Source organism: Phaenicophaeus curvirostris, chromosome 5, assembly GCF_032191515.1.
Source record: "Phaenicophaeus curvirostris isolate KB17595 chromosome 5, BPBGC_Pcur_1.0, whole genome shotgun sequence".
Lineage (NCBI taxonomy): Eukaryota > Metazoa > Chordata > Aves > Cuculiformes > Cuculidae > Phaenicophaeus > Phaenicophaeus curvirostris.
This window is the reverse complement of record NC_091396.1, coordinates 26621896-26636506: the sequence shown is the minus strand read 5'-3', so window position 1 is coordinate 26636506 and position 14611 is coordinate 26621896. Positions and strand designations below refer to the sequence as shown.

At 40.7% G+C, this 14611-nt stretch overlaps 1 protein-coding gene across 1 annotated transcript in view; it reads left to right on the top strand.

Moving 5' to 3' along the window:
• The first annotated feature begins 6 nt into the window (after positions 1 to 6).
• Positions 7 to 14611, top strand: part of GANC (glucosidase alpha, neutral C) — a 29072-nt gene continuing 14467 nt past the window's right edge. Inside the window, exons 1-11 of the mRNA XM_069858035.1 lie at positions 7 to 46; positions 1620 to 1682; positions 2078 to 2186; positions 3532 to 3659; positions 4191 to 4373; positions 5213 to 5261; positions 6821 to 6887; positions 8243 to 8339; positions 8924 to 9104; positions 9955 to 10108; positions 11327 to 11562. Of these exons, the coding sequence (XP_069714136.1) occupies positions 36 to 46; positions 1620 to 1682; positions 2078 to 2186; positions 3532 to 3659; positions 4191 to 4373; positions 5213 to 5261; positions 6821 to 6887; positions 8243 to 8339; positions 8924 to 9104; positions 9955 to 10108; positions 11327 to 11562 (1278 nt within the window). The 5' untranslated portion in view covers positions 7 to 35. The remainder of the gene's footprint in view (positions 47 to 1619; positions 1683 to 2077; positions 2187 to 3531; positions 3660 to 4190; positions 4374 to 5212; positions 5262 to 6820; positions 6888 to 8242; positions 8340 to 8923; positions 9105 to 9954; positions 10109 to 11326; positions 11563 to 14611) is intronic.

The following is a 14611-nucleotide window of genomic DNA, read 5'->3' as shown; positions in this document are numbered from 1 at the left end:
AGGCGGGGCCGCCACCGCCACCCCTCGGCACCGGCATGGAGCCCAGGTACCCGCACCGCCCCGCGGCCCGCGGAGCCGCGGCGAGAGCCTTAGTGGGGGGTGTGGGTGTCTGCGGGGGGAAGTGAGAAGGGTTAAACTGCCTGAGCTCGGGGGAGCCGCTCGGGGAAAAGCTCGACAGCAGCCGGCAAGGTCAGCGCAGAGGGGCAGCAGTGTCCTGGGCTGCTGCGAAATAAGCGCGGCCAGCAGGGCGAGGGAGGGGGTTCTGCCCCTCTGTTCCTCTCTTGTGAGACCTCGTTTGGAGTACCGTGTCCAGTTACAGAATCCTCAACATAAGAAGGATATGGAGCTGTTGGAAGGTGTCCAGAAGAAGACTACACAGATGACCAGAGAGCTGGAGCACCTCCTGTACGAGGACAGGCTGAGAGAGTTGGGCTTGTTCAGCCTGGAGAAGAGAAGGCTCCGAGGAGAATTTACACCGACCTTCCAGAACCTGAAGGGGCTACAAGAAAACTGGAGAGGGACTGTTCGCAAAGGCTTGTAGTGATAGGACTAGGGGCAATGGGTATAAACTGGAGAGGGGCAGATTTAGACTAGACATAAAGAACAATTTCTTCACCGTGAGAATGGTGAGGCACTGGCACAGGTTGCCCAGGGAAGTTGTTGAAGTCCCATCCCTGGAGATGTTCAAGGCCAGGTTGGATGGGGCCTTGGGCAGCCTGATCCAGTGGGAGGTGTCCCTGCCCATGGCAGGGGGGTTGGAACTAGATGATCTTAAAGGTCCTTTCCAAGCCAGACTATTCTGTGATTCTGTGTTTCTATGAATACGTGATCACTCTAATAATAATCCAAGTCTATTAATATCTAGTTCCCTATAATCATAGAATCATAGAATGTTTAGCATTGGAAGGGACCTTAAAGATCATCCAGTTCCAATCCTCAATTGTGGATGTGTCTTCACATCTGCCATCTGCATTATATATGTTGTGTGCATATAATTAAGTATTTTGTAAGTATCAGCTCTTTGTGTGCCAATATTAATACCTCATTCTCTTCCATGTGTGTCTTAGCTCAGCATTTTGGGAAGTATTTTAATGATAGGCACTATTGGCAGTCTATTTTTCAGGCAAGCCAAAACTTTGCTGTTATCTAGTAGATCTAAAAGTTGCCCCAAACCTAGAGAAAACGTAGAGCTGTCAGCAGGACCATCGGAACTCTCTCCCACATTGGTCCCGCTGCAGAAAGAAAAGGGTGCGGGATTTCTCCTTTTCTGCCAGTCCTGCCTCTTCCTCCATGGTTGCTACTGGAACATGGTAGTTGACTATAAGGACTGCAGAGACGCATCTGGTTTCAAAATGCAAAGCGCCAAGAATTCAGTCATGATGAAATTCAGTTTGCCAAAATTGAAGTTTAAAAAGAAACAGTTTAACATGGAACTAAATGTGTAAGAAATTCTTCCCATATCCAAACACAGCAGTTCGAAGTCCAATGCATTTTATGTTACCACAGTTGTCTGCACTCTCTTTAATCTTTACCCCTCTTGAGGAGGACTTCCATCATATGATCATTCAGCTAGTGTTTGGTGGATGGATTTAAACATGTTCGTTATCTGCTCTTTCTAGTGTCCAAGATGAGGCTGTGGATAAAAGCACCTTTAAGGCGTGCAACCAGATTGCTTTTTACAGGTAAAGACTAAAATTGAGGGGGGTGCTACAGCTAGTGATATTAAAACATTAATGAAGAACAGATTATGCAGCTGGAATTTCCAGGGTCATGGGAAGGGATAAAAAATAACATCTGAGAATTTAGTTGTGTACTTGAAGTAAGATTATTATTGTTTAAAAAAACCTTATAGGGTGGTAGTGAGTGACCAAACCCCTCTAACATCTCATTCATAAACATGTATGTGTGCTCAGAAATCCATTCCTTCTTTTTCCCCTCATCTTGAAGCACGGATAACTGTATTTGAAAAAATCCAGGACTAAACTATTAGGTAAACATTTCTAACAATATTATCTCCCTCTGTGTAGTATAAGCCACAAAAATTACAGAGACCAAAAATAATTTTCTGTCTTGACAGGCGTCAGAAACTCCTACATCCTGGAAAATCTTTGTATCGAGCATTGTTGGATTCAGTCACATTAAGTGATGAGAATATCAAATTCCAGATAATTCATGAGAAGAATAAGGTGAGATGCCACCTAGCATAAGAGGATGCTTACAGAAAGAGCAATTAGTATTATCAACAAGTCTGATTATATTGCGGGCTTTGAGATTCTTTAGTGATAGGTATTTAAGAAACAATGCAAAGTATCAGCCTGAAGATGTCCTTACTGGTCACTACTTATTGAGACTGTGCAAGGAGAACACATTTTAAGGAATTTTAATAAAATCTTTAACAACTTAATGAAAAATCTAACCAGAACTCTTTTTAGCTGAAAGAAGTCTATTTAATTCAGAGTTATCTCCACTGTTCCAAGATAATAAATTTTTTTTTCCAGAATGGAATAAGAAGGCCTGTGTTCCAGCACATCCTGACCACGCCTTTATATTCCTGTGTTTGCTCAAAGGCAGGTTTTTAGGGAAAAAAAGCCTTTACATTTAAGACAACAGTCAGGAAGAGTGTATTTATTTCTCTAAGCATCACACTATGTGGCTACCTGCATAAATGTATTTTCTGACTCTCTTGTTAATCCTGACCTTCTTTGCAGTCAGCACAGAAAAAGGAGCACAGTTTTGGTCTAGATTTTAAGGTAGATGAAAGCTCTGTGGCTTCCTAAACTTTTCAGGGATTTATGCAAGGATGGCATAATGTGAAATATTTTCTAGGGAGCAGGATCTGGAACTCCAAATAAATATTTTCTTTCTTGCCTGCTCTTCCTCTGGTCTTATGGCTCTCTCATTTTTTCATGCCTTTGAAGAGGGTAGGGCTGATTGGCTTCCAGGTAGAGGAGAAAGATATCAGGACAAAATTCTTCAGCCAGTTTTGTGATTCATGGGAGGAGAGGTGAAGAAAAGAAAAAATAGAAAAAAATCTGAATTGTGGCGATCACTGTGTTCTAGCTCATACAAAACGCCGTATCTTTCTTCCACAGAAGAATCAGTTTTATGATCTAGAACAGAGTGACTTCCTAGTTCCCTGAACTGTAAAATAGTGAGTTACGGTGGGTAGGGCAGTATTATGTATTTTCTTTAGGTGTCTTTCTGATACGATTTGTCAATGTCAGCAGCAACACTGTGAATATTAGTGAACACAGAGTGCTGTAATTCTTGCAAAAAGCCAACATGCAAAATGCTAGACATGAGAGACTTGAAGATAGAGTCTACTTAAAATAGTTGCTTCTTCAAAGCACGGAACTAGAGTTAGCTGGTGTAAATTCAGACAGATGATGATTGTTGCTCAGCAGTGCTGAAGAACATTAGATCAGAAAGCAGGGTGTCTTTTTTCCAGACAGTATATGTTTGGTGATACTGAGTTGAAATGTAAGTTAGTATTTGTTATCAGTACCAGTTTATCTGTTTGTTTACTCACAGGTTCTTCTGCAAGTAGAAATTTGTGAAATAGAAGGCAATATTTTCAGGCTTAAAATTGATGAGGCATCTCCTCTTAGAGCAAGGTATAAAGTTCCTGATGTTCTTATAAAGGAACCTACCACCCAGAGGTAAGTGATGGGAATGTGATTTAGCACCTTAGTAACTTATACAGCTTCATTTGCAAGAGTGTTTTCCATTCTACCTCATTTGTACTACACTACAGTTGTTTCTCTACAATACAAAGTTGCAACGGGAAGAGAAAATAAAAATTCATGTGGTTTATTTACTTGAAAAAATTCCTGTCAAATACATAGGAGAAAGTTTTGTCATACACGTATGAAAATTGAGGCTGTTTGACCCAGAAAATAGCCTGTTTGTTATGATGCATCATTTTTACTTAAGGCATTGCCTGTTATTGTGAAAGGAATGCAAACTCTGGATAATTTTCATGGCAGTTCTGTAGCCACCTCTTTTGCTGTGCAGTGGAAACCTGAACACAGTATGTATTTTTGGGGTTCTTTGCCTCAACATTAGCCTTGAGATTTTATAATGGATGCAGATATTCTCAGCCCAACTTTTGTTTCAGATTATAATTTAATTAAAGCAAATTCCATGTGCTGCTGATTGATATAAAGCTGCTGTTGCTTTTCATTTGCCAGACTCTATATATCCCAGAAGGAGGCAGGTATTTTGGTGCTGTCAAGTGTTAATGAGGACTACAAACTTCAAGTCACAGCAAACCCCTTCCAGGCTGAGCTACAGTCCAAGGGTGAGACTGTTCTGAGCATGAATTCCAATGGGTTGTTATATTTTGAGCACCTACAACCACCTCCTGGTGATAGGTACAGTATCTATTTATCGCATTGTAGAAAGTACCAGTTGTACTACAGTTGAAGATAAACAGTTCTATGGAATTACAGTTTCTGTGATAGAAGCTTTTATGCATTGAAATCTCTTTTACTTCATACCACTAAGTACAACAATGAAGTTTTAACAAAGAAATTCTAGTTCAATTAACAGCAGACTGGTTTAACCCCTTGCAACAGCCATGTGCAAAATGCTAACCTCATTTAATGGCCAATTGTGTAAAATACTGCATTATCCTGTCCTTCCCGACAATGAGTGATGGTGGTATGATGAGGTTATTAACTTTGTCTCCTTTTATGACTTTTATTCACCATATAAACTCTTGAAGGAAGTTTTGTTTAATTTAAAACGTGCCAGAAAGCTGCAAGATTTTACAGCTCAATCCCACTGCAAAGTGCTGGGAGGGTGAGAAACCACAGTACAGAACATGTCACAAGAAGGAAAAGCAAGAGCATAGCAAGCATCTCTAGTCGAGAGTATTATTTCAAAAATTTTACTTAACAGAGAGCCTTTCAATAATAAAGAAGTGAGGATCTTCTGGGTGGGTAAAATGCTGATGCAAATAGAAATAAATGTGAAAGGCTAAGAAGTCAACCTAACTCAAATATGGAGTGAAGGTTATTTTAAGATGTTGAATACTAAAATGATTTGCTAATTAGAGTTCTCAACTATGACATCAATTTTCAGAATAGCCAAGCACCGAAACTCTTATATAACATATTAAGCAATGCATAATTCCGTATGGATTTTCTGTTTGAAATCCTTCCTAATGTTAACAATAAACTGGTTATTTCTATGTATTTGTTTACACTAGAAAGCCTACGGCAGAATACAAGGAGGAGGCAGCAAGTGATTCCTCTAAGGTAAGCCATACTTACTGCAGTTCCAGCATGAATATTTTGGAGAAAAGAGAACTGATAAATTAGAATCACATGTTCATTTCTTCGATGCTAACTTTACAAACAGTTTAACCACATTCCAGTGAAATTAAAAAATGACCTGGTATTTCATATTGAGATATTTCACAAATTCATAGTTGAATAAAGGCTTTTGTGTTTTGCCAAGGCTGTGGAAGTCATCAGTCAGGTAAACGTAGCTCAAAAATGTTTTTTTTCTGTGTCCTTTCTATGTTTAATTTCTTTCTATTTTGTTCTCTCATTTAATTTCAAATAGATATATGAAAGGGAGTTTTATGGTGATATTTGGTCATTTTCAAATTCCCTGTTCATTGCATAGAGGATTTCAAAAGAACCAGACCTGGTTTATAAGTCAAAATATGTTAACATATATGTTAACAAAATATGTTAAAATATATAACAGTTGAAATATGCCTCTGTATGCATTCATACTTAATACAGAAGTAAGATTAAGAAGTACGAAAAAAGACCGGGTCCTGACAGTGCATAAAGGCACATATACTTTTCTCAGGAGGCTGAGTTATGACCATGATATAATTTCAGCCTTCTGTGGAGTAGATGGCTCTACCCCAACAGCCTGTTAAAAATGGCAGGAGCCATGCTGCCTTCAGCATACTTTTATCTGATCGCTTGAGTTCTGACAGGGAGTCTGCTTCCTTTGGAGGAGTCACAGCTGCAAGAGGCTATGTCTGCTTATTCTGAGATGAAAATAGAAAAGAAAACCAATAAAGATACTGCAAAACCTGGAAATTTTCAGGGCAATGAATGGCAGGACACAAGGCTCAAAATTTGAAAATTTGAACACAGTATTCGAGGTGCCGAGGACACCAGTGCTGAGGACAGAGGGAAAATCACCTCCCTGGACCTGCTGATCACGCAGTTTCTGATACAAGCCAAGATGCCATTGGCCTTCTTGGCCACCTGGGCACGCTGCTGGCTCATGTTCAGTCGCTGTCAACCAACACCCCCAGGTCCTTCTCCTCTGGGCAGCTTTCCAGCCACTCTTCTCCTAGTCTGTCGCACTGCATAGGGTTATTGTGCCCCAAGTGCAGGACCCGGCATTTGGCCTTGTTAAACCTTATGCCATTGGTCTCAGCCCAGCAGTCCAGCCTGTTCAGATCCCTTTGCAGAGCCTCCCTACCCTCCAGCAGATCCACACTTCCACCCAGCTTAATGTCATCTGCAAACTTGCTAAGGGTGCACTCAATGCCTTCATCCAGGTCATTGATAAAGACGTTGAACAGGGCTGGACCGAGCACTGAGCCCTGGGGACACCACTTGTAACTGGCCTCCAGCTGGAGTTAATTCCATTTAGCACCACTCTCTGGGCCCGACCATCCAGACAGTTTTCCACCCAGGAGAGTGTTCACCTGCCCAGTCCAGAAGGTGACAGTTTCCTATGCAGAATGCTATGAGAAACTCTATATGAATAAACATATTGTTGCTTAGAAATACATGGTATGAGCAGTTGCATTTACTAGGCTTAGCTATTTCTGTTAACGCAGGAGAAACAAGAGGATCTAGGTCTCTGGCAAGAGAAATTTGGTAGTTTCTTAGACATCAAAGCTCATGGTAAGTCTGAGTCTAATTCTGAAAACAGCTTTACTGCTTTGCATATAGCTATGTTCATTCATGTTTCTGTCTGCTTTTCATTTAGCTGCTTAATGTTTATCAGTGTCTTGTTCGCTTCTTTTAGCTTGACTATCAGACATCAGTGGCGAGTAACAAATCTGACAGAAGTACTGGAAATTTTCATTAGATTTCTGCTCAGGAGGGAACACATTAAGTATGACTATTCTGTTAGCTCACTGTGCGATTTGTGACACAGCATCACCCTGTCTGTCCTGTCTGACTGGTATCTAATGCATAATTTCTTATTGATTTTCCTTTTTTTTAGTATCAGCACGTAACATTGATTTCATTGATAGCTTATTCTCACAATGTATCAGAATTCATGATATCTAAGAATTAATAATTGTCATAGAGAAACTTTTTAAGTGGGGGACCACAAAATGAAATACTGAACATCTTAAGGGATTAGGTGAAGGTTATAGAAACCTGTAGTGCAGTAGCTCAAACATAACTTAAATTATTCATTACCACAATTTATGACCATCTGTTGTCTTTCCAGTTGTATTGTACATTGTTTGAGTTGGTTAGCTTTGTTCATTAGCAGTATCATGCAGGCTTTTATAACAACCAGCATTACCCAGCAGCTGCAGTAGGGTACATAAGTCTGAAAGAGCTACATTTTGATGACAGGAGCTCTTTCAGTTCCCAGTCAAGACACAGAGGGTCAGGAAGCTGTTGCCCTTGTTGTTCATGCTGTATCTGATGTATTAGGTCAGCATCATATATTTTTCTGTTTCTCTATGCTGGAGGAATAAGCTCCATATCATCAGGTTCTGATCCTGAAGCCACTGCTTGTCAGTCTACAGGATCTCTGGTCACCTGCCAAAAGTTGCCCTGGATTCAGTAATGTGACAAGATGATATCACTGGCAGAGGCTCTGGCACGTCCTACCCCCCTGGCTGAGGCTGAAGAGAAGAGCAGTAGAAAACAGGCAACTCTGCTGTACCACTGTGCTGCAAAGCTTGGCTTGTAGGTACTGGGATAGAAACAGGAGAAGACTTTAAGCAGTTCCACTACAGAATAAAAAAGTGACCCACTATTACATGGTGGTTTTTCTATTAAAATGATTCATTTTATCTTCTTAACCAGATCAAACTCAGAATACAATAAAATCTATTTGAAACATTGCCTTTATAGTACATAAGTAATAATGAAAGTGAAATTGAAAGCAAGTATGAAAGAGCTAATTATTAAAACCTGCTTTTTTACTATTTTTTTTCAGTTAGGTTGCTCTGCTCTGTTGCTTTCAGCTAAGCCTGAAAATGGAACTCTGTCTTTTAATGTTATTCCAACAGGTCCTAGTTCTGTAGGCATGGACTTCTCTCTACATGGATTTGACCATGTTTATGGCATACCACAACACACAGAAGGACTACTTCTTAAAAACACCAGGTAGCGGTGGCAGATTGCTTGTGAAAGCAGGATCATTTTTGTAGAGGAGAGTTATAACACTGTCTTAAGAATTTCATGCAGACAGCAGTTTGAGATTTGTGTATTATATAGTGTATATTTTAGTTTAATGATACAGTAAACTGAATCACAACCCCTGTCTACATGGATTAAGTTGTCCTGCTTTCCCTTTCTACTCTGCAATCTCATAGATGACCCCTTCTGTTCTTGCTCAATTTTCCTTGCAGTTTTTTTTATTCAGTTGCAAAATTGCTCGTGTTTAAGCACAGCTCCTAAAAGAGCAACTTCATGGGAGAATGGGAGAGTTCAGATTTCATATTTTAGGACTTAAAGCAAATGAGGAGTAGTCTTGCTGACAACAAAAATGCTGTTTGATTCAGATAGCTAGGGCCAAAGCAAAGAAGCAGTAAGTTAGGCTGTCCACATTTCAACTCTGGATGCTAAACAAAAGACCATAATACAGATTGTTCACTGAGTGATCAGTGAGTTTAGTGGAATGGAAATAAAGCTAAAATTGGCTTAGCGCAGGATGATTACAAATAAAAACATTTGTTTGTTTGTCCTAGTGATGGTGATGCCTACCGGCTTTATAATTTGGATATCTTCGGCCACAAGCTACATGACAAGATAGGCATTTACGGTTCAGTGCCCCTTCTCTTAGCACACAAGCCTAACAGAACTTCAGGGATCTTCTGGCTGAACTCTTCAGAAACTCTGGTGGATATTAATACGAAGGCAGTAGCTCGGGTGAGAGTTGCTCACTTTCCTTAGAGTTTAATTAGGAAAGGAGACACTCCAGGTCAAGGTGAACAGGAACATGACATTATTGGCGATTTATCTTTTGCCTCCTAATGTCAGCCTCTTTCTCCTGTCCTCTATACTGCTAAATTTGTTGTATTAAACTACTGAAAAGAACAAGGAGATTACTCTGTTCAAGAGCCAAGTTATAGAATTTGTATCTTAACAGATCCACAGGAGAAGACAGAGAAGAAATATGTAATGTTGTGGCAGAAAAAGTCTACATGGGTGGATGTAGCACACAGGAAAAAGGGAAGACAAAAATCTTGACAATCTCTTGAATTTAAGGAAATTTTTCTGAGTTTTTAAGTTCTTGGAATTGCCTGCTTAGCAGGCCCGTTCTTCTGTGGAATGTAACTGATCCTCAAGAAAAATAAAATGTTCAGGAAATCAACTCAACTCTTGAAACACAAATATATAAATGCTGTTAGAATTGAAGCAGTGAAACAAATCTTGCTTTATTCCAGCTCTTCATTACATGGTTAAAATTATTAATTTTGTTTATTATTCATACTATAGTTAGAGATATAACTCAAAGATCCCGCAGAAAATGCATAGTCTTTAATTACTTTGCTCCTCATTACCCATTTTTGTTTGTTAACTATTATTACTCTGTATTTTGTATAAGCAGCATGGAAAGTTAAGGATTTGGGAGGGATATATAAGAACTATTCAATGTGTGTTCCTAATACCTGCCAAGTATGTGTTAATGAATTTTGTGGGTTTTTGTCTTTACTCCTTCATTGAATAGAAGTTTGATAGAGAGAGATTTTCAGTTTTACTTTGGTTTCCTTCAAAGCACACACCATCCAGATCTGCTGCAGAGACTGCTAAGCAGAGAGCAATGCCTCTCACTGATGTGCGCTGGATGTCAGAAAGTGGGATCATTGATGTTTTCCTGCTGATGGGACCCACTGCATTTGATATCTTCAAGCAGTTTGCACAACTGACAGGTACTAACTTACAAAATTGGAGTTAATATGGCATATTCACCTGGGAGATTCTCTGAGGAACATGCTCTATCCAAAAGTGGGTTAATATTTACCTAGCCCATTGTGTCCGGGAAGGCAATTGTTCCCAGACTGCAGTTTGTAGAACAAAAACTGGTACTTTTTGAAGACAGGCCTATATCCTGGCTTTCCCTAGCATCTGCAGCTCGTCAAACTTAGCCCTAACTGAGAAGCTAGCATAGTCACTGCTATCTGAAATTACTCCCTTAGGTGAAGAGAGGATACACAGGGCTGGAACTGCCAGCACCATCAAGACAAGCTGCCTTATAATGAGAAAAGACAGAAGTTATGGAATAATGTGTCCTGGATAGTAGGGGAAGGATACAAGTGCAAGACACACTTGCAAGAAGTGCAAGTGTGTCCATTAAGGAGGAGAGCAGAGATGACAGGCAGACATGGGAAAGGAAAGCAGGAAGAGGCTCAGGAAGAGACTGAAAATATGTAGGCAAGAGGGCTAACATTTTATGAAAGCAGAATTCTTTATGTGCTAAGGAAAATTAAAAGCAGAGAAACATCTGTGGTAGTTTTTTAGTGTGTTAGCAGTGATTGGTTTCTGCCCAAAGATGTAATGGAGAGAATGTTGTTCAGCTGAACAGGAACAGGAAAGTCGCCAGATTGCAAGAGGATCTCTCCAAGCTGAAGTGTGCACTTGGGGAAGTCTCCCAGCTCTCGTTTGCTGTATACGTACATACATATATGTTTTCTAATTTTAAAAATTCCTAACAATTGTAATTCCATGGTTCTTGTACTGCAGCACCTGTGGGCTTCTTTACACTACTTAGGTTCAAGCAGTCAGTGGAATTGCATTCTACTGATTAAAATCTGTTTAATTGTTTGCATTAATGACAGATAAGCTAATTAAAATATTTTTACATTAGAAAAAAAAATAAATTTTTGTTAGTTACTGGAATAACATTTCAGTATCATGGAACAGCAAGTTCCATGATAGCCCTCTGCTTTTTCTGGTTTTTGAGCCCATTGTACTGTTCGTTATTTTGAGTTTAGTTACTTTAGTATGAAGAACGTGCTCTAGACTCAACTTAGGCTAGCTTTCCCTAGCTCCAGACAGGTACATATTAATCATGTTGACTTTTCTATAGTCTCTAGATAAAATCCTGAAGGACTTTAACATTGTTATGTTCATTTGTATACTGTTCCTAGGCACTCAAGCCCTGCCCCCTCTTTTTTCTCTGGGCTACCATCAGTGCCGCTGGAATTATGAAGATGAGCAAGATGTCAAAGCAGTAGATGCTGGCTTTGATGAACATGACATTCCGTATGATGTGATATGGCTGGACATAGAGCACACAGATGGCAAGAGGTATTTTACTTGGGACAAAAAGAAATTCCAGAACCCCAGAAAGATGCAAGAACATCTCAGGAAGAAAAAACGCAAGGTAAATAATATAGCAAGAAGAAATAAAATACTTCTTTGTAGTGTGAAGCTGCCTAATCTAGCTTTAACCAAGGTACTTCAGACACTTGAAATAGTTTTACCACAGAAGAGTAAATTAAACTGTGTTCCACTCTAGTGATGCTTCCAGTGTACCAGCTATCTCATTTATTTTGTTCCCTTGTAACATTTTATTATTTCGTAGTTTGTTCTGTATCTTGATAATCAGGCTAAGTTTGACCCAACTGAAGCTCCATCTTACAGAAGCAGCCCAGTACTATCCTTGATTAGCATGGTAGAAAATTTTTCTACGTCACATGAGCTTTCGCAATTGGTAGTTGCTATCCTTGCTTTTCAGTTTTTCTTAGTATTCACAATACTTTTTATTTTTAGCTTATACTAACAGAGATTTGTCCTTTATGTTGATATAATTACTTACGATAAACTAAACTTTTTTCCTTCTGGTGAAGCCCTGGTATGCTGTGCAGTCTGTAAGTGTAGTTAGTCTTTATTTCTGCTTTTTTATAGCTAAAATCTCTTCCTGGTAATTATAGAGGCATTGAAATGTACACAGTTAATATTTCAGACTTATAGAATTGCTTAATGTTTGATCTTTGCCAAAAGTCGGTGAATGGGGGACTGTTGAAATAGCATTCAAGTTTTATAATTAGTTAGTTGGAGCCATAGTACTTTCTCAGCTTTATAGCAAGGCAGTTAACAGCAGCAGAAAGTAACTGCAAAATACAATATGTGGATGTTTAAAAAAGTTAGAAACTTCTGTTGCTGTTGTATGCTATACAAATTAATGCATATTCAAATGTCTTAAGGCAAATGATTTTAAGCAGAGACCTGAACACAGAGTCAGATGCTTTCCCATTCACAGAATACAGCAGTGAATTTAACAGATTTAATAGCAGTTGGGGTACTCGCTTTTATCTGAAACAATGAGTTTTGGCCCTTATTTCGTAGAATAACAGAATGCTTTGGGTTGGAAGGGACCTTAAAGATCACGTAGTTCCAACCCTGTGCCATTGGTAGGGACAGCTTCCACTGGGTCAAGTTGCCCAAAGCCTCATCCAACCTGGTCTTTAACATCTCCAAGGATGCAGCATCCACAGCTTCTCTGGACAACCTGTTCCAGTGCCTCACCGCCCTCACAGTAAAAAGTTTCTTCCTAATATCTAATCTAAATCTACCTTCTTCTAAACTGAAACCATTACCCCGTGACCAGCCCGGGATACAGTTGGCTTTCTGGGCTGCAAGCACACATTATGGGCTCATGTTGAGTTTCTTATCCACCAGCACACCCACGTCCTTTTCTTCAGCTTTATTTTCAATCCATTCTCTGCCCAGCCTGTAATTTGGCTTGGGATTGCCCCAACCCAGGTGCAGGACTTTGCACTTAGCCTTGTTGAATTTCATGAGGTTAGCACAGGCCCAGCTGTCAAGACTGTCAAGGTCCCTCTGGATGGCATCCTTTCCCTCCAGTGTGCCAACTGTGCCACACAGCTTGGTCTCATAGGCAAACTTGCTAAGGGTGTGCCAATGCTGTAGCCCCATCGTAGAAGGCCATCTTATTTTTCAGGTATGGTCTACCCTTAGTGGAGCCATATTGACCGTCACTGATCACCTCCTTATTTTCCAGTGTCTCAACATTTTCCAGGAGGATCTGCTCCATGATCTTGCCAGGCACAGAGGTGAGACTGACTGGCCTGTACTTCCCTAGGTCTTCGTTTTTCCTTTTTTAAAAATGGGAATTTTTTCCCCTTTTCCAGTCAGTGGGAACTTCACCAGACTGCCATGACTTCTCAGACATGATGGGTAGTGGCTTAGCAACTTCATCCACCCTCAGGATTCATGGATGCATCTCATCAGGACGCATGGATGCATCTCATCAGGACGCATGGACGAATCTCATCAGATCCCATGGACTTGTGCACCTTTGGGTTCCTTAGATGGCCTTGCACCTGACCCTCTCCTATAATGGGTGGATCTTCAATTTCCCATTCCCTCCTGTTACCTTCTGCAGAGGGCCCACATTCTCCCTAGTCTTCCTTTTATCTTTCTTTTTCTTGTTGTCCTTAACATCCTTGCCGAGATTTAATTCTAGAAGGGCTTTAACTTTCCTAACCTGATTCCTGGCTGCTCAGACAATTTCTCTGTATTCCTCCCAGGCTACCTGCCCCTGCTTCCACGCTCTGTGGGCTTCCTTTTTGTGTATAAGTTTGTCTAGGAGTTCCTTGTTCATCCATACAGACCTCCTGCCATTTTTGCCCAACTTCCTCTTTGCTAGGATGCATCACTCCTGAGCTTGGAGGAGGTGATCCTTGAATATTAATCAGCTTTTTTGGGCCTCTCTCCCCTCTAGGGCTTTTTCCCATGGTACCCTACCAAGAACATCCCTGAAGAGGCCAAAGTCTGCTCTCTTGAAGCTCAGAGTAGTGAGCTTGCTGCACATCCTCCTCATTGCTTGTAAGGATCTTGCATGGTCACTGGAGCCAAGCCTTCCCTTGAGCACCACATTCCCCACCAGCCCTTCCTTGTTGGTGAGAAAAAGGCCCAGCATAGCACCTCTCCTTGTTGGCTCTTCTATCACTTGGAGAAGGAAATTATCATCGATGCATTCCAGGAACCTCCTGGATTGCTTGTGCCCTGTTGTGTTGTCCCTCCAACAGATATTGGAGTGGTTGAGGTCCCCTATGAGGACTAGGGCTTGTGTACATGAGGCTGTGTCCATCTGTCTACAGTGGGGCCTCATCTACTTGCTTTTCCTGGCCTGTTGCAGACTCCCCACTATAATGTCACCTGTCCCTGCCTTCCCTTTAATCCTGACCCATAGGCTCTCAGTCAGGTCCTCAACCATCCCCAGGTGGAGCTCCATGCGCTCCAGATGGTCATAAACATAAAAGGCAACACCCCGCCCCCATCTCCCTTGCCAGTCCTTCCTAAAAAGCCTGTATCCCTCCATCTCGATACTCCAATCATAGGATCCATCCTACCATGTCTCCATGTTTCTCAAAGCAAGTCCCACAGTCTAAGTAGCTGAACCTCTG